The 21928-nt window shown below is 34.7% G+C and overlaps 3 protein-coding genes across 8 annotated transcripts in view; all 3 read right to left on the bottom strand.

Annotated features, from left to right (window-relative positions):
• Window positions 1–255: 255 nt before the first annotated feature.
• On the bottom strand, window positions 256–5541 carry LOC105151264 (alpha-amylase 1). The gene is made up of 5 exons (XM_011064874.2): window positions 5346–5541; window positions 4365–4798; window positions 1138–1522; window positions 496–990; window positions 256–403 (listed from the first exon to the last, which is right to left on the bottom strand). Exons 1-5 carry the CDS (start codon window positions 5520–5522, stop codon window positions 392–394), a joined length of 1503 nt encoding a protein of 500 aa, XP_011063176.2. The 5' UTR covers window positions 5523–5541; the 3' UTR covers window positions 256–391.
• A 5480-nt stretch (window positions 5542–11021) lies between these two features.
• LOC105151263 (serine-enriched protein) lies at window positions 11022–17057 on the bottom strand. 4 transcript variants are annotated; one of them, XM_011064873.2, is made up of 10 exons: window positions 16373–17053; window positions 15924–16030; window positions 14495–14700; window positions 14275–14410; window positions 13639–13677; window positions 12378–12495; window positions 11965–12122; window positions 11740–11871; window positions 11472–11654; window positions 11022–11327 (listed from the first exon to the last, which is right to left on the bottom strand). In XM_011064873.2, exons 3-10 carry the CDS (start codon window positions 14689–14691, stop codon window positions 11283–11285), a joined length of 1008 nt encoding a protein of 335 aa, XP_011063175.1. In that variant the 5' UTR covers window positions 14692–14700; window positions 15924–16030; window positions 16373–17053; the 3' UTR covers window positions 11022–11282. The 4 variants fall into 4 exon arrangements, with proteins under 4 accessions (XP_011063175.1, XP_011063174.1, XP_087270128.1 ...); XM_011064872.2 differs by having other exon boundaries at window positions 11022–11331; window positions 16373–17040; XM_087414002.1 differs by lacking the exon at window positions 13639–13677 and having other exon boundaries at window positions 16373–17057.
• Window positions 17058–18820: 1763 nt separating this feature from the next.
• The window catches only part of Pgant9 (polypeptide N-acetylgalactosaminyltransferase 9), a 225834-nt gene continuing 222726 nt past the window's right edge, over window positions 18821–21928 (bottom strand). For all 3 annotated transcript variants that reach the window (XM_011064871.2, XM_011064867.2, XM_011064870.2), the window contains one exon: window positions 18821–21846. In XM_011064871.2, the coding sequence (XP_011063173.1) occupies window positions 21706–21846 (141 nt within the window). In that variant the 3' untranslated portion in view covers window positions 18821–21705. The remainder of the gene's footprint in view (window positions 21847–21928) is intronic.

Raw genomic sequence — 21928 nt, 5'->3', positions numbered from 1 at the left:
TTTAAACCCATTTCCGGAGTTTGACGTAACATATGCATAAGGAAGGCTTTATATTTAAGCTAAAATCCAGTAATTTTATTTATTCTTCATTAGTCTCCAAATATGTCCTTGTTAACATCTCGAAAATAATTTTATTTTTCTCTTCTTATCGAAGAGTTTCGTATCAATTAAATAGCTGAGCTCTGTATTAATTAGATACATTTGACAATAAATTATGAAACAGGAAACCAAGGTGTAATAATATTATTACTCAAATGCAAAGAGTATTTTATATTTATTTTTATTTAATTACAGCATTTGTATATAATTATGATCTACATACAAATGCAAATTAATTAGATAGATTCATAAAATGTTCCGTTTATAAGCTTATTATTGATCTGCACGTATTTCACAGTTTCTCCTGCAATCATACAAAAATTCAGATAATACTATTATATAATAAATAATTTCATATTTGTTATATTTCTCTTTATCGCTTTTTGTTGCACTAACCAGAATATGAAGAGCAAGCACTCCTTCCGTCCCATTTGATGGAATCTCAATCAAAGCGGTACTATCGTTACCAACTTGCACCGATTTTCCGCTGCACTTGCTACGGCCGTCAATGGCTTCTCCAGTTATGATATCGCAATATGTTCCTGCAGGCAATCCGGTTTGCAACTTTCTAAGTAGATTACTGCTACCTTCAACGTTGAAGGCAATGAAACCTTTGGCACCGCAGGAGAAAGCGATTTGATTCTTCCCATTGCTCCACCAATTATGTACATTTTCGCCGTTTACCAAATTACGAAATTGGACCATGCGATAAATCTGCGGCCATCTGTGTTCGCAGACCCAACCGTTGATGCACTCGCCATTGACAATTTGAGGCGAAATGATGTTGCCATATGAATCTGCTGGTGGTCCTTGATTGGGATCAGTAAAGGCAAAGGAACTCATGATTCGAGGCTGGCCATACGGATAGGCAAGCATAAAGGCTGTTGCCATCTGTATACATAATAAAAAGTAAAGAGAAATACAAAGAGGAAGAGAGAGAGAGAGAGAGAGAGAGAGAGAAAAAGAGAGAATATTCTCTAATATAGCAATTAAATCTTATATTTATGATATATGGTTTCTTAAAGTATAAAAATCCACCTTGTATGGTTTTGGATTCTTGTGTGTCAAAATAGTAGCTCCACCGGCACCGTGACCCCTCTGATTATCATGATTATCAATCATAATTAAAGCATCACCGGAAGGTATTAATTTCCAAATGTCTGTGTGATTGAAAGTTTGCAGTCTCGTTAAACTGTCTTGACCACGGAACATTTTGCCCAAGATGGTACCATACAAAAATTCGATGACATTTGCAAAGTCATTGTACTCAAACTTGTTGACGGCCTGACCACCGAGATCGATGACTTCTTGATAGATGTAACACTCTGCATTTTGCGGAAATCCATTCTTAGAAGATAATTTTTTTATTCCTTTGTAAATAGCATTAAGATCATTTGGCCACATGTGTTTGGCGGCATCAATGCTGCAAAAAAGGTAAAATATTATAAAATTATAAAAATGATAAAATATCATAGATAATATTTGATCCAGAGATTAGACCATGATATTATACATAAGTATGCACTTTTTAACGCTCTGAAATCAAATCTAATGTCCAAATTGCTCCATCACTTTTCGTTATTTTTTTACTGACGAAAAATAGCTCGATTTTCTAATATTTTTAAAACTAGTTTAATTTTTAATATGCAAGCTGAAATAAAAAAAAAGAAAGTTCAATAATATTATAATATGCAGTTTATAAAATACGAGGTTTTTAACCTTACAGGTTAAAAATACTGAAGAATTGATTGAAAATGAGTTATTTTCAGTCGATAAAAAAATTTGGACATTGAATTTGGTTTCAAAGCATCAAAATACATAAGAATATTCTGGACTAATTTCTGGATCTAAAAACTTTTTTGTATGCCTGTATAATTGAATTATTTTATTATATACAGAATCTATTTTTTAATAAAATGCGCAAATTATGCGATTAATTTCTAATATTTCTACTTTATGATATAAAGAAAATCCATATTATAACATGATTAATTAATTAATTAATTTCTTAATTCTATCACTACAAACTCAATTAAATTCTACCCATCGTACAAAGTTGCACCGAGAAACGCGAAATTTTCTATACATTTTGTTATTCTTACTGCAAATGTCTTATTATAAATGATCGCTAATTCCACATATCTTTTATTTCGCATATGGCATGCAGGCGGGCTCGGTAGCTAACACGACTCCGGTCAGGGGTTCAACATCCCAAACAGTTATTTCCGCGCCGAATTATGAGCGTCGGCAACAAGTTGGCTCGTTAATTAATTAACGCTATTCGGTCAATTAAGATTTTTACCGTTTGATTGTAGATACCGCCAACTCCATTGAATTTAATCGCACATTCACGGTAATCATCTCTGTATTTGCCAAAGGAACTTGCGATGCAACACACGGTGGCTGATGCACCACGAAGGTCAGAGTTCAATGCAACCCGCGGAAAATGATGCGACTAGGTAGAGTTATTTATTTCCATTTACTCATTCCGTAATTTACTTGTGGATAACACGCGACAGGAAAAATTATTATATTTATCAACTCTGTTGTGGACTCTGTGTATTAATTGACCGATTTATTTAAGACACTCGGATTATCATTACATATTTATAATTACTTTTATCGCGGATAAAATGTTATTAACTATGCTGTTATAAAACAAAATTATTGCTATATGAAAAATACACATAACTCCATTAAAGGAATGAAAAGGAAAAGAGGGACATATATATATATATATATATATATATATATATATATATATATTATATATATGTAGAAGAAAGATAACATTGACGTTATGATTCTCATTAAGAAACAAGATTATGACCTTCTTGTTTCCATTACAACAATACTGTAAAGTAATAAGTTTGAATAATGTAAAATTATCGTATATGCATTCACATACACGATAATTTTATCGTGTCAATTTCGACATATTTATAAATTCGTGCGAGCGAAATGTCGTATATATAAAAAAAAAGAATTTTTTACCCCAGAAAAATTATTGCATTGCTATATATATGAAAGAAAAAATACTTTGTTATCGTAAATTGCTCGATATTAATATCTATTTGTTTTATTGGTAAAATCTTTTGTTAGAAAAATCTTACTGATAATTAATAAAACTTCTGCAAAATTGTTATATGGACGTTAATTATTATATAGACGACAAAAACACTTGTGATAAGTTAAGAATAATTTTACTACAATATGATTTATAATAAGAAAGAGAAAATTAGTTCTTTTTTCATTAAGGCAATTTTGTTGCAACATTTTCTTTAAGATCGTTCTGCTTTAGTAGTAATCTCTAAAATTATTAAACACTTTACTTAGCAAGATTTTTTATTCTGCAGAACTATATATATATATATATATATATATATATATATATATATATTGTGCAATGTACTATATCGTGCCATCACAAATTTTCTTTCTCGCGAGCGTACTGTGACTTTAACATACTTTTGTGGTTGTCACAATTTCTTAATATACGCCATCAATGTCACATTTTTTTACTCGAAATATACGCAAAACATTCGCGATCCGCAGACATGATGCGTATATAAACACAGTCCCCAGAACGGCAGCGCGCCCCGTTATCATTCCCGACGCGTATATCGCTCTTCCGCTTGTAAAGCCACCGGTTCGGTACGAGATGGTACGATTTCGCTGCGGGTTACAATTACGAGCGAGGCGCGTAATTAAAAGCTGATGTCCCTCATTTATTAATGCTACCAGACGAGCCAGCCTCTGTCAGTATCGCGCGGCACCGCTCGTCCGGTTTAATGTTAAACATCATCAGTCTTCGGTGCATCCTTGATGTAAGAAAGAGATCGAGAAAGAGAGAAAGAGACGAAAAGGAGGCTATATAGAGTGCATCTCGCGGGTTTACACTTCAGATTTTATATCTCATTCGTACATTTTGTGTGGAATGCACATCGACTGTGCGTCGATGTTGTACGCAGACAAAGATTATCGGTGAAACGCGATCGCTTGTTGCAAATGATTTAATTTTTTGTATTTTTTTGCTCAATTAAAATTATATTCAATAATAAAAATTATGAACGGCACAAAAGTATTCGTTCTCAATATCCCAAATAATGCTGCAATTAGTCCTTAACTTTTTTAACGTTAAACTTTTAATATGTTTCTAAGAATTTTGATTTTGCATAAACAAAAACAATCTTCGTCTTTATTTCCTTATATATATTTTATAAAAAGTATCATACGGTAAGAATAAATTAGTTGAAAATAATTACCGTATGCCAGCGACTCCAAGATCGATGAGGCTGTTAAGAAATTGAACTATTTTCTTTCGGACGTGCGATTTGCTCTGATCAAGATCGTGAAGACCAGACAGTTCACAGTTGCGAACTTCAGTAGCGTTGTTATAATTCCGAATGGTACATGTTGGATGGTTGAAGTCCTTAGAAGTGTACGGAACTGCTGGATAACGAAGCTTATCTGGCTGTGCTGATGAACGTCCGACGCCGTACGCGGGTCGTACGTTTACTGTCATGTGATTGATAACTGCGTCGACGTATATTCGCACACCAGCCTTGTTACATCTTTTCACCATATTACTAAACTCGGACTTGGTTCCGGATCGACTGATAATTTTATAAGAAATCGGCTGATATCTTTCGAACCATGGTCTGCCGTATATCACAAGATTCTCATTTATGGGAGAAACCTACGAAAGTACAAAAATCCATTTCGCATTATATTTTTTATATATAACGCATTTAGTGCTATGCAGAACTGACTCTACTTGCACTTTGTATATTGTTAGTTTACATAATATTTGTATAATGTTAATTTGCAGGAACAAAATTGATAAATTTATTCTTTAATATAATAACAATATTATAAATATATGCATTATGATAGTTTTTCTTTTTCTATCCTGTAATGCAGCACCGTAATTGGTTCCAATTGCTTTATGACAGAGTTAGATAAGTTAACTTTTTCTTGATCGAGTTAAATTAAAGATAATGGGTTATAAAATTAACTCAATTATATTAAAAGTAATATAACTAATTTACGATTAAAAGTTAAAAGTTAAGTTAGAGTTAACTTAAATTAAATTAAGAATTAATTTTAAAAAGTATTTTTCAATTTAGTTAAAATAATTATAAATAATATCATATTATAATAATATTATTTAAAGTAAAGAAATTGTATTATAATATTATATACAAGCGTTACTTATGACATCATACAAAGCGTATTATACATACTTGTACACCACCGTAGCCCATCGGACCGAGGAACTCTTCACATTCTTTGGCAATGTCACTGAATTTCCATTCGAATAAGTGAACCATGGAAGTTCTATCACCGACATAATGCGGATTTTTATGGGCAATTGCAAAAACCAACAAAGATATGAAACTAAGGCTAAAAAGAGGCATCATGCTGCTGTCAAGCCTGAAAACTGACAATAATTGTTTGAGTTTTTCCGATATAACTAGACAATTTATAGAAAACTTGCCTCGCTGATACGGAATGATTAATGAACTTATCAGAAAAATAGAACAATACTCATGATAAGTGTCACTAATATTAATAGAGCAAACTGGTAATCGTTATATGTATTATGTACTTCATTTGTCATTCTTTCTGAAGCACTGACATTAATAGTTGATATTCAAGATGACATCACATGTGGCAGTCTTATTATGGTTCAAAATTTATATGGGTACGGAAATAATTACATAATAGACTGTAAATAAACTGTACATGCAAATTATTGAGAAATTATTGAGAAATTGAAAATAAACAGCACTTACGGAACAAGTTACATAAGTTTCCTTTTGTACATAGTTTTTTGTATATTCCATTTTGTATCCCAAAATTTGCGATTTAAAATACCATAGCAAAAAATTCTAAAAAAAATAAGTTAAATAAATATTTGTCATTATCCGGAACTGCAGTCTTTGAGACTAAAGATTAAAAATTGCATTACGGTTGAACGGCTGTCTATTTGTGAATTAATGCCCGCACGACGCGAGTATTAATAATCGCATTTTTCACACATTCGCAGACATTAATTATATTAATATATGTGTAACGTGGTCGGCGTAATACTGTGTTACGTGTAATATTTGTTATGAACTAGTTTACGCTGTCAATAAACATTAATAAATTTAAAAATAATGTAAATTTATAATTTATCAAAATTATATTATACTGTATTATTGCTTGAATTCTTTTAAACGATTACGTATTGATTTTTATCGATCACATTATTTATTTTTATTTTTTTAAATTGTCAATTAATAAGGATATTAATAAGGATATTAATAATGTTATAACAATAATAATAATAATAATAATAATAATAATAATAATAATAACAACAACACTGTAATAATTTTAAATCACATTTAATTATATTACAAAATTGTTTACATATCAATTTTTATTTTTTATTTTATTGGCTTTACTAAACAATGATTGGATTACTTTTTCTTTATTATCTTCGTCACAATCTACATCTTAAATAAGTGTATAGATGATATAAATTTAAAAATAATGTAAATTTATAATTTATCAAAATTATATTATACTGTATTATTGCATAAATTCTTTTGAACAATTACGCATTGATTTTTATCGATCACATTATTTATTTTTATTTTTTTAAATTGTCAATTAATAAGGATATTAATAATGTTATAACAATAATAATAATAATAATAATAACAACAACTTAATAATTTTAAATATATCACATTTAATTATATTAATAAAAAATTGCTTACATATCACTTTTTATTTTTTATTTTATTGACTTTACTGAACAATGATTGGATTACTTTTTCTTTATTATCTTCGTCATAATCTACATCTTAAATAAATGTATAGATAATTTTTGTATTTATACATAGCACAAGCTGTTTTAAATATCAAATTAAAAATCCGATGTAAAATGATTGTTATGTTTTCAAAAGAAAAATTGAATATAATATTTTTTTCTTGTTGCTCTTGCGATTGGTATTTCGGTATATAATCAAACCTTTTTAAAAGGCCGTTAACACCGACGGAACAGCCTCGATGGCAGATGGCACGATTGATAGATCGGTACGGACTAAATCTCGCGATATCTTACGTCATAAACGTAGCCAGGATGCTGGAAGGATAATTATTTGTGATGCGCCTGCCATCTGACGCTCGTAACGAGTCGATTCGATCGTGGAGGGAGAACAAGGTCGGCGGAGGTACGGGTGCGAAATGTCATGATAATATTCATCGATCTCTTTGGCGCGTAACACCTTTCGCTATTTATTTTATTCGGGATGATTTGTCTACGATTCATCACCGCGTTGACCGCTCGGCATTTCCCACACGAAATACGGTAGAACGAATGGAATAACGTAATCCAGGTGTTGAACGTGCGCAAGATCTGCATTTACGTAAAAAAATTAAAAACTATCAACGTCAAAGTAACACGCTACCTTTGATATAACACTACCTTTTGTATTTCTAAGAATTGAATTACCTTTTCCTACCATCTTTTATGTTTATTATGATTTCCCGCAGACTCTTCAAGTCATGAGATAAAATGAAGAACTTCACTTTTGACGTCATATTTTTCTTTATTTATAGTTGGACTGATTTGGCTACGGCATATCACAGTAAATAGATCGAACTTTTAGGTAGAGTTATACCGATCGCCAGCGAATTAACGGTTTGAACTTTATACAATTCTATACGAGTGAGTGTCTGTCTTCTTTCCTTTCTGTTATAGTTTTATCTTCAAACGGAAGAAATGCAGTACGCTTTTTTATATAAACTATGCGTTCAGGAGGAGGGATATGTATAAAATCAGACGTGTAAATACAATATTACTTAATTATGTTGTAAAGAAAACTTAAACTTCTAAAGTTACCACGATGTTATTTATATTAAATTGAAAAATTCATTCTTGTGTATTTCCTCTCAAAATAAGAATAGATGGAAGACTAACGGACTAGTATAATATTGAATTGATTAAAATACGCAGTAGCCAGATGAATAATAGCAGAACAGCTAAAATTGCTAAAGAAATCATTGAATTAACACGTTTACTATCACTATGTTTTCATTTTATTTTTGGAACATTTCGCCAGGAACATTTCGTCATAATTTTCTTAAAAAGTGATTTTAGTGAGGCGAGTAGTTGTATAAAACTTTCGGCGCTTATATTTTAAGCGCTTAAAAATAGAGACACAAGCGCAAATCAAAGACGCGCCTGCGCGTCGGTGACAGTAAACATGTTATTAGTAGTTTTAATTGAAGTTACTTTAAATGAAAAGAAAGAATCTCAGTATGATATTTTATGCCATACTTTATCCATTTATGCTTAGCTCGATCGCATTATCGATTAACATTGTGATAAGGAATTCCAGCCATTTAGGCTGCTCAACGATATATATATATATATATATATATATATATATATATATTTTGTACATACATTTTACGTATAAAACAATAGAAATGTCGCTGCACACAACAGACAACGGTTCATAGACAAGTAAATATATTCACAATTATGAACATATCTTTGACACATCTACGCAAATAAGCTGCACATGCGACAGTAATAAAAACATTATCAGAGGTGACAGCTGTGTTTTAGTTTTACGCTCAGTTGTTGTTGACGTTTTGATCTATGCGTTAAGCTCTGTTTAAAAATTAAACTGCTTCTCTGTAATCTCTATCGGACTGATATCTAACGTTACTAAGAACGCGCGTACGTATCTAAACTTTAGTGCATGTTTTTTATTTATAACGGATATTGGAGTGTAACATATAACTTATTTTGTAGCTGCATGCATCAATTATTATAGTTAAAAACTACGGCAATAATATTCGTTTCAGCGAAATTTATCTGGCGAGTATTCAGACTTCTGTTACTAGTTGAACCATAGCTTCGCTGAGATTTTCGGTTTTCTGATAATTGACGGTGCAACTGAACGAAGAAATATGTCTAGCATCGAATGTAATAATATCCAGGGAAGCATTCATGACAAAATATCGGCTCTCTAGTCATCTATTACTGTCAAATAACCATTATCCAGAAACATATAGAATATATATTACATGTCTCTCTTGGCTATAATATAAGATCTATTTTTAACAAGCGTATATAGTATCTCTCTGAAATTGTTACTATAACCACATTACGTCTCGTAGCGAAAATTACGTTCGTTCGATATAAGTCAATTTTTTTTTGACAATACAGTTTCGTTGATTAATAATGGAAATAGTTCAATGGTAAGAAGCAAAGATTATGAATAAAAGTAAAAAGTATTATGAAGTTTACGGCAAATATAATTGATGACAAATTAGAAACTACAAAAAATAATTAGTTGCACGAGATAAATTATGTGGGGTAATCATAAAAATGCAAATAATAAATACTACGCGTAAACAAGAAATTGTATCTTTAAATTGCACTTATTTAATTAATTCATTAATATTATTTATCTGTCCGCAATGCGTTTATTGGACTGAACGATATGAACCTATCGAACGATACAGAAAGCATGAACGATATGAACCTATCGAACGAAGCGACAGATACATTTCTGTTTACATGCACATATTTACGTTTAACAAATACATATTTCTCTTGCAACAATAACATGAGTACGATTGTCTTCTTCCACGATCATGGACAATCAACCCTAACGGAATCCTCTGATTTATTATACCTAGAAATGGCGACGCGCATATCGAGATTACCGAGATTGTGGCGGCGCAAAGATGTTACCGTTAAAGCTTCATTTGTGGAGAAGAAGCTGATTACATGCACCAGTTGATATTCTGACGCGTCGACATTAGAATGTTAAAGAAAACGCCGATGCTCTCTTAAGACATTAAGTAACCCCGGAATATGCGGAGCGCTGTAATGCATCTTAACGCATTACATCTCGCATTCACGATACCTTTCAACATGGATGGATAAGTCGTAGAGCCGTATAGCTGCGAGGTCGCTTGAGACATTCAGACGGAAGCGACGAGGCGAATCATCGAAATTTAGAATATGTGTGTTTTGTATAGCCAGACTAGATTCGCGCGACCTTCGTGCCTCAGCACTATCCTAATGTAAAGTCCACTGACTCCTTCGAGTGGCCGAATTCCCGACTGTTCTTGGTGCGGCTGCGGCTGCGGCTGCTGCTGCTGCTGCTGCTGCGATTCCCCAGGCTGTGGCAACTGCGGCTTCTCCTTCCGACGCTGTGCCTCTTGATCTTCTTGCACTGTTATTTCCATCTTTTGCTGTTGCACAAGTGACTCTTGACGCGATACCTCCATTTTCTCACCTTGCTTGCGCAGTTTCGCTCGCTCATTTTTATCCAGCGGTTCTTGCAGCTGTTTACGTTTCTGTTGCAGTTCCGGTTGTTCGTCTGCCTTTGGCAGTTGCGGTTGCTTATCGTCAACCTTTTTCTGTTGCTGCACACGCTGTTCGGCTTTCGGCGAACGTTTCATTTCTTCTTTCTTCAGCTGCTCCGTTTCCTTTTTCAACCGCATAATTTGCTGCTGTTCCTCTTTGTCTTTTTCTAATTTCCTTCGTGTTTCATGTTCCATCTTCTGTGGCAACGGTTTTTCTTCTTGTTCCAGTTTTCGCTGCAATACCTCTTCATCTCGCTCCAGCTTGCGTCGTAATTGCTCTTCCAGTTCCAGTTTACGCTGCAATAGCTGTTGTTCTTGCTGAAGCTTTCGTTGCTCCCTGTCCTTCTCTATCTTCTGACGGACTTGCTGCTGTAAATGACCCGGCTCTTTTTGTTGTGGCTGCACTTGTTCCTGTTTCTGTTGCACTTGTTCCTGCGGTTGACGCTGCGATTGAGGCGCTTCCTGTTCCGCGTGAACCTGAACTTGAGATTCTTGCTGTTGCTCTTGCTGCTGCCGCTGTTGTTGCTGTTGCGGTCGCTGTTTTTCTTTCTGCTCTCTTTCTTCTGCAATAACATCGTCTGTCGGCGCCGCTCCTTCGTCGGGGCCACAAATATCCTCGGTTCGTCGAGGCTCGTCCGAAACGGCCGCGATCAGTGCGGCCGTGGCCTGAGGTTAGTTGCTACCAGAATTTTGTTTCTGATCCGATCCGGCGTCGGAGCCGCTCGAGCTCAAGGTCGTGATGCTGCCATACGGATCCAGCGACGACTGGACCGACATGCTGCGACCCTGTCTCCTCACTCTGTGGGGAGAGAATTTTCTGGGGTCGACACTGGTTGGGTCTGCCTGCAACAAATTCTTTCATAAAGAAACTGATGGCGCTGTCGCAAGGAATCGTGTGGGACACGTTTTATAATGCTAACTATATCGTAATAATACCACCTTTTTGCGTTTTAAAACGAAGTATATGAAAAAGCAACGCGCACCTGATAAGCTAACGCATTCATGATAATTTCCGGTGGCACCAGTCCCAAAGGATTTACTTCTTGCATCAATACAGTGGCTGGAATTTTGTGAAATTGAATGTATTCGATGAAGTTACCGATTACATCTTTCAACGGTGTATTTTGATTGTTGTCGCAATACTTTTTACTCCACATTAATGCAGCCTGTAAGCGAGAAGTTAATTTGAAGAAACGTTATGCAGAAAAATGTCGGATAAATATTGTTGACATATTCATGTGTCGAGCTTACTTGAAATTTCGTAAATTCATCTGCACGTAATTCTTCTCTGGCAAGAATCAAACGAACAACGTGTTGCGGTAGTAATGTGAACGATCCTAAATTCAATACTTCATTGCCATGCTCATCGACGAACTCTAGTACCTTCGCAAAGAGTTTAGTATTAATTTTAAATTAATTAACTAAATTAATTACTAAAATTAAGCACTAAAAACATAATGTATCGAAAACTTTTACCTTTTGAACCAAGGATTTCGTGCACTTATACTGAATATAACGCTCCGCTGATGCTAACAAAGCGCAGACCGTATCAACGGTTATACAACATTGAACGAAGCCTGCACAGGCTCGTCTGAGTTCATCCAATCCGTAATAATCGGCGGCGTTCATTACCCCTAACATAAGGACATAAATTATTATCAACCATCGAAATTGAATCATTCATTAGATTCGATAAAACGATTGATGTGTCTTTTACAGTACATAAAATTATCTCATGAACTTCTACTTTATATTAATATGCTTAGCTCACGAATGTCGAATAAGATATAATGACAGGAAATATACTCGTCGATTAATGATTAATCCATGCGGCAAATAATAGACATCCTAATTGACTTGTTAGAGATACTATATAATTAATTGATTACCAAGCAAAGTCCTAGGCTGTAATGTCACACATCCCGTATGAATATACTCGATCAGCTGCCGGAAGACATCGGGCTCGAATTCCTCGATAATCAGCGTATGATGCTGATGTGATTGCGGCTACGATACAAAAGTAAAATACAAACATCTAAACGAAGAAATGAGGATATTCAGATTCAAGCTTAAATCGAATACCCGTGCTAAGCGACTTGCATGGGAATCCGTAAGGACTAGCGCAATAGTAAATCAAATTTACTAATTATGAAGAAAGAGAGATGATATGTTAGATAAGAGATACATCGGCATCATAATAATATTTTGTTTAGTGCAAAATTTTAGCTATTGTGCATCTAACATATTAGGAGAATATATTGCCTAACTATAATAACCCAGCGAACATATTCAAGTACTACATCTCTGTTAATATTTTCTAAATAAACTTATATCTTTTGCGTTTTACTTAGAACATCCTATTATAATTTGTCTTAAGATGCACGCTGAAATTTACATTAATATTAATAATCACAACTTGTTCGCTTGGTTGAATTACCATTATGTAAGTCAGTATGACTACGTTTACTTATAATATTCTTAATCGGGTTTGATAACAACTGTAGTCATATGAAACTGATCAATTAGCTATTCCACTGAAAAATGGAATGACTGTGATTGGCCAGTTTCGCGTGCGTTCACACACACACACACACATCACACACGCCCACTCATATATAACTATAGATATTAATAAACCTGATTAAGAGTGCCGTGTAAACATAGTCAACAACAGTTGAAATAATGAATTCTGTAATCGTGCCAATCTACAGCTATAATGGATTTGGCGACTACGAGAGAACAATTGAATCGATCATGCAGTAGTTCAAATATAGAATTAGCGCACAGTTCAGTCCATAATCGCATGAATTAATTACATATTTGCGTGTCTGGAGAATAGTCTATCTCTCTTCGACGCGCAAAAGAATAACAAGGTAAAAGAAGACGTTTGTCCAAGTAAAAAAGTCAAGGCAGCGAAAAAAACATTGATATGTCAATACATAAATTTCAAGTGGTCTCCTACAGCTCCTCTAAATGATTTCGTGAGACAAAGTCATGATCACAGTGCAGTGAGCAAAATTAGCGAAGAGAAAAAGAGGAGTACTCAATTAGAAATATGGGGGGGGGGGGGAAAAAGGGGGTCAGATATGGGATGGAAACGATTTCGATCTGTATGTAAAAAATTTTATGTAAAAGTGACGTTCAAAGTACCTCTTGGATGGGGGCCAGTTGCTGCGTGAACCCTGACCGCTACACGACACATACAAACGCACACTTACTATTTCTATCCTGATAAAAGCGGAATATTCATATCAGCGACGGCCACGATAAATATGCAATGTATCCCAAAAAAAAAAAAAAAACGATTGTCGTTTTAACAAGGTATTTGTATTTAGGTTAACAGAAATATGTGTAACTATTTTCTTATTTTACATTAATTAGCAAACTAAATCCAGTTCTATAAGTTTCGTTAAATTAAAATTAGATAAGATTAACACGAGCGATCGTTGGGTTTTGCATATCGAACGTGTTCGCTCCTTACAATTAGTCTGAGAAATTGTTTATATATATTTTATATATGTGCTATTTACATAATAATATATTGCTTATTGTCTCTTTCTGTTTTATATTGAGATATATATACGCGGCATATATTGATTCTGTCACAAAGGAAAATTGGAAAAGGAGCTGGCTTAAAGAATATCAGAATTAGATAAAAAAATCTGATATCTTCTTCATTGCGACCTGATATACGTTATTAATATTGCGCCGTATTAATTCTTTTTTGTTGGTCAATGCGACAAGTTCGTTAGTGATAAATTATGTATTAACTTTCATGGTAAGTACCTGTTGCGCGGCGTTCTGCAAATTTAACAGTGGCTCGGAGCTGCGCTTGAGAAAGAGCCGAATCTTGTTTTCTCGCGCCGGCGGTTCTTTTTTACGTTGCGGGCTTGGAGTTTGATACAGCATTTTATGGAAGACTCTGTAAATTTTGAAAAGGATGAAAACCTTTGTCTTACTCGTTTGTTCCATGCGTATTAATATAAAGATGTTTTTTTATACAAACCTGCTTCTGGCCGCGAGCACAGCTTTTACGGCGCAAACTGGCTCCCTGGTGTCACCGACGAGGAATGTCACGTCGCAGAGTTCTGGCATACTCGCCAGAAACTTCATGTCTTCGGCCAGGCCGGTTTTATTCTCGAAAGTCGAGTAATCATCCTCGTCGGTCATTCCAGATCCTGAAGCCTCCGGCATCGGGCCCATGTCTTCCTGCTGTTTATTTTACATAGAATGAGGATATAAATTGTTGTAATTCTATTTCTTGCTTTATTTATAATTTTGATTTTAATTGTTTGATTCCGTTTATAATAAATGTAAAGGCTAACGTGATAAGTATTAGTGTATGCAATGTTATTTACATTTATTTATTTGTTATAAGACTAACGTAAAAAAATTGCTCAATAATTATTATGTACACAAGTAGTGCGCAGGCTTATAATTAGATAAAAATATCATGGCCTTTTAATACGCAGCAGGGGATTGTATAAAGAAAAACATCGCTTTCATCTACATACTATTATTTAAAAGATAATTTTTGCTACCTCTTTCCTTTTTCTCTCTCGTTATGAGGTAATAGTACTAACACTTTTATGCTAAATATATGCACTATCAACAATTCTATATAAACACTTCTCTTAGAAATTTTGCTTGGATAGTGCAGGCGTTATCGAGAAGCAAAATCTGTTAGCTCTCTTGTTGACAAAGCGTTCCTTTACATTATAATAGAAGGATATACTTTTTCTTACAACGGATCACACTATCTACAATGTAACTAATCTACTTGCTAAATAAAAATTGTTACCAAATTTAAAAAGTAATGCGGATATGCTTTAATTTCATTGATTAATCCTGTCAATAATCAATGCTTCGTACTTAATTGCTGTTGTTCATTGTCGTTACGTTTAAAATAATCGAGATAAATAATGAGCACACATGCATGTATAAAAAGAATTATTCAAATCCTGTAACTTTTTTTCAATCTCCTCTTCGTTATACTAAATACAGAATTTATTTTAGAATTTATTTTTGTATATTGTAATTGTCTTGTTTTAAAAAATATAAATAAAGCAATTTATGATATTATTCAAAGAAATATTAGAATTAATTCATTTTACGTAAAAGACCTTTCTTTTTAATAATTTAATAATGAATTACTTAATTAATTATATTCTGCGCGTTTTGCAATTTTATTAAATCTGCAATAATTAAAAAAAAATTGTGTTTTAAGTATTATATTTTAGCAATTTGTAAAGTTGAATTTGTTTTCCTCGCTTTCAATAATTATCAGATGATTTCGCTTTGTTGTAAACAATCAAATGCTCTAAATAATTACGTGCAAGAGGATACAATCATGTACAGAGAATAAAAAGAAGAGGACAATGATTGTTGGGAAAGAAATAAATAGAAAAGTGTCTCAATATGAAATAAAGTGTTACCTGTTGCTTTGATCCCGGAGCCTCTTCGCTTGCCGGGCTGCTTTGGCCCCGAAAAAACACTTTTAACTCTCTTCTTGAATATTGTCGGAGAAATCAATCGATATTGGCTGAATCGAGTGCGCAAAAGAAGAACGAGAACAATTAATTATTAACATATTAATCGTGGAGCACGCATATGCAAAGACAAACGGAATCAATAAGAATTAAATTATTAAGAAGATTATTACGTTTTCTCTCTTAAACGTATATAATGTACATTAATTAAGCACAATATACACAATAACTTAATTTGATGCAAACCGGGAATACAATCGCAAATACAGTTCTCGCATATTTAAATGTAAAATGTAAATGGTTATATTTCGACAGCGTTAAGATAAAGTGTGAAATAAAAATTAATACAAATTGCAGGCGAAATTTATCGAACACTTCGACCTAGAGGCAAGTACCTAGAGATCCGCGATATCGGGATACAATCGACGTCGCGGAATTGATCGCGATGGTTTCCAACGCGCGTTTCCAACGAAGCTGTCCGGATCGAGCGAACACCGCCCTTATTCGCCGCGGAAGAGAACGAGGGGTGATCTTGCCGCAGAGAACGACGCGCGTGAACGTCTCAGTCCTGGCTGCTGTCTTCGTGAAGACTCGAGGGATTCCGGACGCGTTGGGGGTTGCTTTCGTGAATGGATACACAGTCGGAGGCAGCACAGGGCGAAGTCTCTGGACGAACAAAGAGCTGGACAAACGCAGAGCTTCCTGTCGACGAGGCGTCGAAAAGGCGTCGTGGCGCCTGCGTCATGTGGAACGTCGACGCCGCCCGTTTCTACGCCGGCTCGACCCAGAGAAGCTTCTCTCTATCGGATAGAATAATTTCAAGCGAAACGGATATCCTTGGTCGAACGATTGATTAAATATCGCTTGAGAGTATTCAGTTTCGAGGTCATGTGTTACAGACTTGCACTTTCGCTAATGTCATTGTTCTTAATTGTTGACAATATACTTGTTGATAAAGTCTGACCAGAAATTTTAATTTTGAAACTTTTTGCAATTTTATATATATTCTATAAAACGTGTGATAATTCATTTTTTGTGCAAAATGTAATACTACGATATAAATAACATCTAGAATTTAAAATATGTGTAATTTTTATTTCCTATTTTGCAATTCTTTTAAACTCTTTTGGGATAATAGTTTTCATAATTTATCGAAAATTAATAATTTTATAACAGTTACATATAAAAGTCCTAAGATGAAAGTTTCTGACTTTAATAAAACTACTGCAATGAATTCGGATTAAACTCAATCTAGCAATATGTATTGGAATCATTGATGTTGTTAAAAAAGCTTTTTCTTCGTGGCGTTCCGCTATCTTTCTCTTCTAATCAATATCGCAACAAGTTGCAATGCGACCTCGAGACACACGAGAAAAACTCTTTGGATTCGATCTGATAAAATATACAGCTAGATTTAATCTGATATAAAAATATATTGTATTAGGTGTTGGAATTAATTCGTAGCGTTTTTTAATGAAAGAATGTTATTTATTTCACATGAGCATTAAAAAATACATTAATGAAAGTACTTTTAAAACTTATAAATACTTTGTAAAACGCTACGAATTAATTCCAACACCTAATATATGGCATAAAATAAAATAAAATAAAATTATACATATTACACAAGCAGATTTTATACAATACTAATTACTTTTCATAAATTACAAATCATAAATAATTATACATTTTAGTTTGTCTGCTTCACTTTTTATTTTCTATTATATTTTTATATCAACTAAGGAGTAAAAGTACTCTGGAATTTTGTGAATAAATAACTTGTGATGGTTAATTAATTCAAAAAAAAAAAAAAAATTCAAGTTTTCTTTATAAAAAACATTTACGAAGAAAGGCTAAATTATTTTCAAACACAAACATAATTCGAAACATTTGAGCTCCAAATCGCGCCGAGTGATCCCTTCGCAGGACTTTTCATCCCCTATTTGTTCGAGTGGAGTCTCTCGTGCAGCAATGTGCTCCTCCTGCGACGACAAGAACGCCTGCGCGAGAATAACGAACGATTTCATTTTCGCTCGCGTAACAACCCCTTGATAATTGGTAAATGGTTCGATAGGTAGAAGCGATTGGTCGTAATGAACTAGAAACTTCATTATCCAGGAAAACATTTCCATTCCCATGTTGTATTTTGAAATAAAGCGTAATGAATTATATGCGTATTGTCGCTCTTGTCTCCACCCCTCAATTGCCAGACCGTCAGGTGCTGCCTCGTCCTGCGATTCCATCACGAGATTTTTCCGTCATTATTGATCCTTGGCGAGGCCGCCGTTTACCTTGCTCCTCGAAACACCGGAAACTCGTGGGTGGCCAGAAATGGGTCAGGGCTAAGCGAAAGCGTGTCATGTTCCATTTTCACACGATGTTCTAGGCCCGTAACAAAGTGTCCTATTTATACTCCTTTCGAAAATATATCGCTTGGCGTATTCACGTTCATCGGTGTAAAGACATTTCGTCGTTCACCTCCAGATCACATATTCAGATATATAGTATTACAGTAAAAATATTATAATGCAAACTTTAATTTAACCTTTAAGTAGGTGACTACAGCACTCTACGCGTAGTCATCTTAAAAAAAGTCATCTTGATTCTGAAAAAGGAAAATGAAAAGAATTGCCCAGAAGTCTTAAAGTTCATTATTTTACATTCCTCTATCCCATAAGAATATAAATAATGTAAATTTACATATTACTATTAAAAAATATAATTTTGAAAAAATAAAATTTATTTACAGTGTTCTGAGCACTTTACTTACCTACTTAAAGGTTAAGATATTAAGTTAAGAATAGAAGAGAACACGAGGCAAAGGGTTTTCTAAAAACTATTAGTAACATAAAACAACATCGATTTATTCAACACAAATACTTGCACGTTATGATAGAGGTTTGTAGTAATAATGATATAATAATGATAATAATATTCATATGTACACGAAATAAGGCACGTTTGATATATTAATTAAATGCGCGACGGGTCCGTGCATGAGAAACATGGGTCTTTTTTCTTTCGGCGGTCGCGCGTTAGTCGCGTTTATAATTACTATCAATCGTCTCCGTCCTTACGATATGCAACGTCCTTACCAAATGTAGAAAATGTCGTATATATAATCTGTATAAACGTCTTCGACCTGCACTCTTGCGTTCGCATTTGCTCGCGTCGTACCATTAGGAATGAATCGCGAGGCGGATTCTCGCATTATCCGCGAGATTATCCGCGACTCACACAATCACACTCCCTAAGCTATTCAAATATGTATCTCGTATCGCGCATTGGCAAAACTGCGGCTTCGAGAAACTCGATTAATCCTAAAATGAGAATCGCTAGTTAGTCGTGTCTAACTAAGCACGCATTCGTACGCGGGTCAGCGCTCGCTACTTCCTTTCTCTCCTTCTTTGCGAATTATTTTTCGTAGTTAAACGTATGTAACGCATTCGCACGCCCACGATTAATTACACGCAAAATCGCAAAACCTAGCGCGAAAAGTGCAGCCGCGCCAACTCTGCAATTTTCCCGATGCAATATCTGAAACCTTTTATTCAGCTGATGTTAATAGAACTATGTACGTTTTTTCTCAATTTCCGTCAAGAAAAAGTTCCATGTACATGATATTTTAATTTCTTTCGCCACACGTTTCTTCGACATATGAAATTTTACAATTATGTTTTCAAATGTAACAAAGAAAAGAAAAAGAAGAATAAAATTGCATCACATGATTCTTTAGAAGAATTAATGATGATACAGGCCAATGCCTGGTTTCAATCGTCGATTTAATAATTATGCATTTCTGCACACGTAACACGATATTTGTGATTTTGTTGGCACGCAAAAATCATTTTCAAATTTGAATATCTAGAAAACTTCACGGATAAAATTGTTAGACCACTAAATTAGAACCATTTTCAGGCGAACATGTCATAAATTTTTAAACACGTAACTAACAGTAAAGACTTGTTAATGTATTTTAGATTTAAATCTTACTTGTATACGAAGACTGTATTACGCGCGTCGATTCTTGACCGCGCTCGTATAGTGATATGTAGCTAAAATTTATAAGAAACGATGTTTCTTTATAAAAGTGTACTTTTTATAAAGTATTCCCTAGCGAATTTACACATCCAACTAATCGCCGATTCACGAATCGCGAATCGTTCGCGGTTGTCGAAAGCGAAGACGATCCGCTTACGATTAATAATTCATACATATTCATACACTTAATGACACTCTCTTAGATCTACTTAGGCGGTACTTACGTTCTCTGAACTGGCATCAAGACATTGTATCTTACACGAATGTATTGTACAAACAGAATCGAACAATTCATCTCCGGAATGTTTTACCGCTCTCCTCCTTTACGCGTTTCTAATTAAATCTACGCAAGTATCTAAATTAAAAATTAAAAAGAAAATGTCATATATTCTCTTTTTGTTACACGTGAAATATCACCGTCATCGTCTCGGCGAATCTGGAATGTAAAACTCACCTCCAAAGAGGTAGCAAGAAAGAGACTATGAACGATCGACGAATGCTATCGATAATCAAATTGCCGATTGACGTCTGGCAATATGTTTTAATATGAAGAATGACGTTAGTGAATGATGTTATTGCATACATTTTCGAAATATTTCTCTCGAACACTGAGAAAAGCGTGATTGGGAATAACTTGAAGGTAAACCATCTTTACTCATAAGATGCATGCTATCTCATGAGCCGTTGCATGAGAACAATGCAAATTGTTCAAACGCAATTTGCATTAAGGGAGCTATAATTCTCTTCGCGTTTTCCCCTCAAACTCGCACATGGCACTCCAAGAGTTAGCAGAAGGGCACGATTGCGCAGATATCGTCTAATACAATCTTCCGAAGTCATTCGGTACACGCAAACACTACGTGTTTTCATTAACGGCAATGTAGGTTCGCTATTTTGTAGGAGTTTGTCCTCGGTTGTAGCAAGCTTGAGATGGGAATATTTGAAATTTGGCACTTGATTTTTCTAAAGAATAACGGCCGCGTTCAAACTCGTCGAAAACATTTCTGCAGTTCGTTCTTGAAATTGCCGTAATATAGAGACAGAAAGGGAAATAATTCGCTACTCGTTATACTTAACGATTCGCTCGCTAAGATCGACACGATGTGTCGTTTCTATGACAATATCAAGCATTCCGCTTCCCTTTTGATCCTCATGGAAGCGCGAATGATCAATGAACGAAAGTGATGATCGAGAGCTACTTCGATGGTCGATACAATCACGTTCGTTCACAATCACGTTCGAGCTAATCTCTCGTAATACTCTTAATACTTAGGGCTATCAATATATGAAACTCAAATCATAATCGATTCGAGCGCCATACAGTGCTCGGAACTTATTCTAATTAAATGCAGTTTCTCGAGTACAAAATTTTCAAAGTATATTGTTCTCGCAAACGTTTCGTTGCATCGATCGATCTTTCGTTTCACACATTTCAAGCTCGTCGATGAGAAGTCGATGATGGACTCTTTCGTTCTCGTTCCTTGAGAAAACGCGTGGAGTTTAAGCTGGTCCATCAAGCGATTCCGAGCGGTTCCGCAGGAATTTTCGCAATGTCTTGCGGAATTCGCGAAATTTATCTACCAAAGCGGGTCTTGGCGATTGAGAACCGTTTCCCTGGTAGCCAAGATCCGGCGCGATCAGAAGCGTGATTGCGATTATGGGAATGACGACGCGAAAAGGCGCGGTATCACAGCTTCGATGGGTCGTAATTCTCGAAGGACCATCGCTGTCTCAGGGAATTGGACGAGCATTCTTCCATCACCAGTTGCTGCTTGCTCTCTGTAATCGCTAGACATTTGTCGCTGCTACCGTGCCTGATATGATTAGTCTGAAAATCAAAAGTATGAGATGATTCCAGTTTTCCTTCGAAGAGCAGTTTAAAGAGAGATTAATTTAAATGTAAAAATTCT

The sequence above is a fragment of the Acromyrmex echinatior genome, chromosome 15, assembly GCF_024713525.1.
Source record: "Acromyrmex echinatior isolate Ae372 chromosome 15, ASM2471352v2, whole genome shotgun sequence".
Lineage (NCBI taxonomy): Eukaryota > Metazoa > Arthropoda > Insecta > Hymenoptera > Formicidae > Acromyrmex > Acromyrmex echinatior.
Note: the sequence above shows the minus strand (reverse complement) of the source record. Positions and strands in the feature narration are given on the sequence as shown.

Coding starts and splice junctions, on each gene's coding strand:
- LOC105151263 (XM_011064872.2), bottom strand. CDS start 14,691: ATGGGCCCGATGCCGGAGGCTTCAGGATCTGGAATGACCGACGAGGAT. Junction 12,123..12,377: donor ACAGCCTAGGACTTTGCTTG/GTAATCAATTAA, acceptor TCCTTATGTTAG/GGGTAATGAACGCCGCCGAT. Junction 11,332..11,471: donor TGAATGCGTTAGCTTATCAG/GTGCGCGTTGCT, acceptor AATTTGTTGCAG/GCAGACCCAACCAGTGTCGA.
- LOC105151264 (XM_011064874.2), bottom strand. CDS start 5,522: ATGATGCCTCTTTTTAGCCTTAGTTTCATATCTTTGTTGGTTTTTGCA. Junction 1,523..4,364: donor CTTGGAGTCGCTGGCATACG/GTAATTATTTTC, acceptor CCTTTTTTGCAG/CATTGATGCCGCCAAACACA. Junction 991..1,137: donor AGAATCCAAAACCATACAAG/GTGGATTTTTAT, acceptor TTATGTATACAG/ATGGCAACAGCCTTTATGCT.